The sequence below is a fragment of the Medicago sativa genome, chromosome 3 (assembly GCF_051527215.1).
Source record: "Medicago sativa cultivar Bolivia chromosome 3, Bolivia_mono, whole genome shotgun sequence".
Classification (NCBI taxonomy): Eukaryota; Viridiplantae; Streptophyta; class Magnoliopsida; order Fabales; family Fabaceae; genus Medicago; species Medicago sativa.
Genome location: NC_140751.1, coordinates 93113531 through 93118318, shown reverse-complemented (window position 1 = coordinate 93118318; position 4788 = coordinate 93113531). Strand labels below are relative to the sequence as shown.

The following is a 4788-nucleotide window of genomic DNA, read 5'->3' as shown; positions in this document are numbered from 1 at the left end:
GGATAATGATTAAATTAATTAATTAATTTAACATTTTCAAGTGACAAAAAAAATATATATTAATTTTTTTAAGCGTTCACCCGTTCACAAAATTGGGTACCCCAAGGGCACACCCTTGGAGGTCACTTTTCCCATATATAAACACTTACTAGTTGGGGTGACCGTTCAATGTGGGACATTTTTAAGTCACACCCACACACTAGTTTTTTTCATAGTGTTTTTCTTTCCAATTTTCTTCACTAGAATTAACTAGTGTTCCAACAGAAATCAACAAATTTTGTAAAATTACATTAAAAGCATCGGAAATATGTTAAGGACAGAAACTAAGAATTTGCAAGCAATGAGGAAATGTTTCTCTATATTAAAGCATTATTGGTGTGAGGGGATTTCAACTCTCGGAGCCTCCTCTCTTGAGAAAGTATTTTGGCAAACCTGCAAAGATTAAAACAAATGTTTAGTCATTTAATCACATATTTGTCTATTAATTATAATGAACATGTTTTGTATATATTTACCTTTTGAGAGCTTCTTGGTTAGTCTCCCCATTTTCAATTGGCTCAAACATACCATTCTCTAAATTGACCTTAGATATTGGTTTCTTCAACAATTTGTCACCAATTTGGCAAAGTTTTTCTAAATTCTCTTTTGTGGAAATATCAACTGAAGAATCTGTACCCGTCAATGTATCATCCTGTATCCGTAGGTAATTATGTTGTGAATTAAGTGCTCGAGTAACCGTAGCAAGATGGAAATCAACCATATCAGCTGATGATTGACTAAACATGTCGATTAAGGGAGTCGAACCACCGTGAGTTAACCAATCCAGCAGACCCCATTTTGCTGCCATTTTCGCATTGAATTTTTGTTCATTCTTGGGTGTCCCAGTTCCCAGTGAGATTATCAAGAAGCGATTATATTCCATAGGCTTGATGGCATAGAAGTCATTATTCTGATTAATTATCTGCTTTGTTACTTCATTCATAGCCACTAAAGTTTGAAATATCATCACCAAAAACAAAACTAATTAGTCATATGTTTACAAGTTAAATAAAGTTTGGTTTTCAAAACAACTAGTTATTTAATACTATTTAGTATATATACCGGGTTATTTGCACAAACACCGCCGTCAATAAGGTTGAATTCATGTGTGTTGCCTTCTGTATCTTGGTTCTTGAAATTGTAGCCTGGAAGATATGTAGGTGCAGCAGAGGTGCTGATACATATGTCCGAGAGTCGAGCATCCATGCAAGGGGTTTTCTTGATCTTATAAGATGAGAAAATAATTGGTTGCATTGTTTTTATGTCAAATGTCGGAATCACAATATTGGTCAGCATCTCGTGCACACGAATTTCCCCCAACTTCTCCCTTACCACTTCATGAAGGTATTTCCCATCATATTTTGGTCCTACTAATGATCTGAATAATTTCCCCACTGATCCCAACAAGTCCCTGCATGAGTTCAAATATTTATTATTATATTTTTAAAATTTTACAAAATGTTGGTGCTTTGAATAGACAGATATACGTACTTGTGTTGTGGGAAGATCTTAGGAGAGTGTTCCAAGTAAAATGGTTTGATATCCTTAGCAGCAAAAAGTGGACGCTTTTTATCATTCGGAGCGCTTAACATTGCAGTAACAAGACCACCTGTACTTGTTCCTGTAATCACATCAAAGTAATCTGCAAGCCTAGCAGATTCACCGTCTAATTCTTGAAGTTGCGATTCAAGGAACTCGAGGATAGTTGCAGGAATAATTCCCCTAATGCCGCCACCATCGATACTTAGTATAGTCACCAAGTTTCCATAGGTGGGAGGCTGAATCTGTAAAAGTGATGATTGTGTTCTGTCCATTATGGAATCAAATATATGTTTGGAATTAAGTTGAAGTTTGGTTGTATATGTTTGGTTAGGTTGATCTCAGGAATGCCAAAGAATTAAAGCTGAAGGTTTATAAATAATATTAATTGGTTGGACAAATAGAAATATTTATGAAAGCAAGCTAGTAGGATGTAGCTGGTGTGTTTGGTTGCATTCAGTCGAATTGTATTTATAGGAGTTTTTAGATAGCATTGCATACGAGGAAGAGTATGGCATGGATATATGATGTTGACTATGTCTCCAACTTTCGTCAAAGATGCGCGCGTGCCTTCAATATTATATTATGTCGTCTCTGCCATGGTCCAATGACTGGTTCAGAGTTACTTCATAAACTTGGTTTTGGTATTACAAGGTAAACCAAAAGGGATCAAAAGTTTAAAAGATGATTTAATTCCTTTTTGTTGAAATAGTCATCATAACACTTTCTCAATCAAATATAAGAATTTGATTTATCGGTCTAAACTAGTAATTTTTAATATAAATCACCAATAGTGGATAACATCCTAAAATTAATATTTTAAGCACATCAAACTCATGCTAAAATAGAAAAACACAGGGTAACATTTCTCAATAATATTACAAAAGCCATCAACATTAAATGGTTCAAATGCAGGGGGCTCCATATCAAAGTGCAAGGAATTTGTTTTTTTTCATGATTTCTTTGATGATATTGTGGTCAAATCAAAGTCAAAATTGAATTGTCTAAAACATGTAAGAACTTCATTCGAAAGAAAGAAATTTTAATTTAAATAAAAATGAATCTAATTAAATATGTTTTTAGTTAGAGCTGTTAAAATATGGAATGTCCAATCTATTTATGGTTGATCCTAACGGGCTTTGAACTTTAACGGTTCGAGTCAAAAAATCCTATTAAAATATAGGCTCTAAAAATCAACTCGATCCCGGCCTTATACGGGTCGTGGGCTAAACAGACTGACCCTTATAAAAAAATAACCTTTTTTTTGTACAAAATTACAAAAAAATAGTCCAACAAAATTTCTTATAAATAACCTTTTTAATATATTTCTTAAAAAAAATCTTTTTAATAGATTTAAATACTATCTATAAGAGCAAAATTGTAAACATTTTTTTAAACTAAAACGATGAGGAACCCAATTTTAGATAAATTACGCTTGTTATGGCTATCGATATTTATATGTTCGACGTTTTGTAATTTTTTTTTACAACTGTTATATGTTCGACATTTAAAATTATAAGAAACAAAACAAATAAATACAATTTTTTATTTCTTTTATATGTGTGTTGATTCATTGGATTTTTCACTTTTATTTTTTACTTTAATAATCAACTAAGTAAGAACTTATTAAAAATAATATATAAATTTTTTAAGATTTTTTTTGTTATGCGAGCTAAATGGGCTACCCGTGGCTCGTACAGGTTATCCCAAATGGGTTCCACACTTTTTAGGACTGGGCTAAAAGACCCTACAACAATTGGATATTTCTCTTTAGGCCATATATCTCAAGGACTCCCTAAATACACATCTGATAACTATCTATTGGTTTATGCTCCATTGAGGCACAAAAAGCAACTTAAAGATTAAATATTCAAGTTATTAGGTTAATTAAATTTTAAGGCTTCAACAATGACACGTCATAAAAAAAAGTCACTTGAAACATGTCACGTCAATTTCTGTTAAAATGAAAAGATTAAAAATTTTAATAGAAAAATGGGTTAAATATCTTTTTGGTCCTTATAAATATACTAACTTTGTTGGAACAAAATGTGTTTAACAATGAACCTTAAAGGGTTTTGATGATAACAAGGTATTAAAAATTGTAAATTGGACTAGCTAATATTTGTTCAAGTGTACAGGACCATAATTATAAAGTTACATCATCATTGGTTCTGAATGAGCAAATAAAGAGCTATGGAAACAACAAAAATTTGAAGCTTGGACGCTCCTGAAGGCAACTTGCTACTGAAGAGAAAAAGCGCTCCTGAAGTCAAGCTGCTCCTGAAGAAATAGCGCTCCTGAAGTAAGCTGCTCCTGAAGAATAGTGCTTCTGAAGACAAGAGGTCCAGAAGCCACATCATCAGAAGCTGCGTCATCAGAAGCTGCAGAAGTCATATCATCAGAAGCTGCATCATCAGAAGCTGCCTCATCAGAAGCCATTTCACCAGAAGCTGAATATCAACTGGATTTGCAAAGAATCAAGAATTGAAGAATTATCAATGCAAAAGCTGTCTATTGGATTCGAAAACACAAACAAAGGATTAGTGGAGTTTGCAACGGTCATTTCAAAGGTGTTTGAAGGCGTGTGTTTGCAATTTGGACGAAAGCGTTGACATTGTACTTTGTACGAATTGTACAACCACGTTCTCCACTACTCTGTTTTGTGTCCGCGCTACAGGACAAGAAAACAGCTCCAGAATACGGTTTCGCCTGCATAGATGTTCCTTTGGATAAGGAATGGATTTCAAATTTGTTCTTCATAGGACAACAACCAAATCAGGCAAAAGATTATTGGTGAAAGATCAAGCTTCAACAACGACTCTTTGGTGTGCTGGCAATTTCACAACGTCTCTCTCACACCTCTATATAAAGGAGTGAAGACCTAGAGAATTGGTAATGCAAGAACGCTGAACGAAAGACTCACAAGATTTTCACAAGTACCAAACCTCTGCTGAAATTGTTCTGCATTCACTTAGAATTTCTGTGTCTCAAAGTCATATCTTAGAAATTCTTAAGTCCATTGAGTCTGTATCTGATTTGTATTGTGAGCACCTCTGATTGTATATCAAGTGTTCAACCTTAAACAATTTTCTGTGTAATTTTGTTTAGTTAGGAAGTCTCTTGCAGTTGTGCTTGAGCAGGAAGTCTCTTGATTGTGTTCTTGAGCAAAGGAAGTCTCTTGCTTGTGTGCTTGAGCATTGGAAGTCTCTT

General features: G+C 33.9%; 1 protein-coding gene across 1 annotated transcript; it reads right to left on the bottom strand.

Annotated features, from left to right (window-relative positions):
* Positions 1 to 240: 240 nt before the first annotated feature.
* On the bottom strand, positions 241 to 2022 carry LOC146942059 (patatin-like protein 2). The gene is made up of 4 exons (XM_085756016.1): positions 1531 to 2022; positions 1100 to 1450; positions 516 to 992; positions 241 to 432 (listed from the first exon to the last, which is right to left on the bottom strand). Exons 1-4 carry the CDS (start codon positions 1851 to 1853, stop codon positions 357 to 359), a joined length of 1227 nt encoding a protein of 408 aa, XP_085612142.1. The 5' UTR covers positions 1854 to 2022; the 3' UTR covers positions 241 to 356.
* Between the last annotated feature and the right edge of the window lie 2766 nt (positions 2023 to 4788).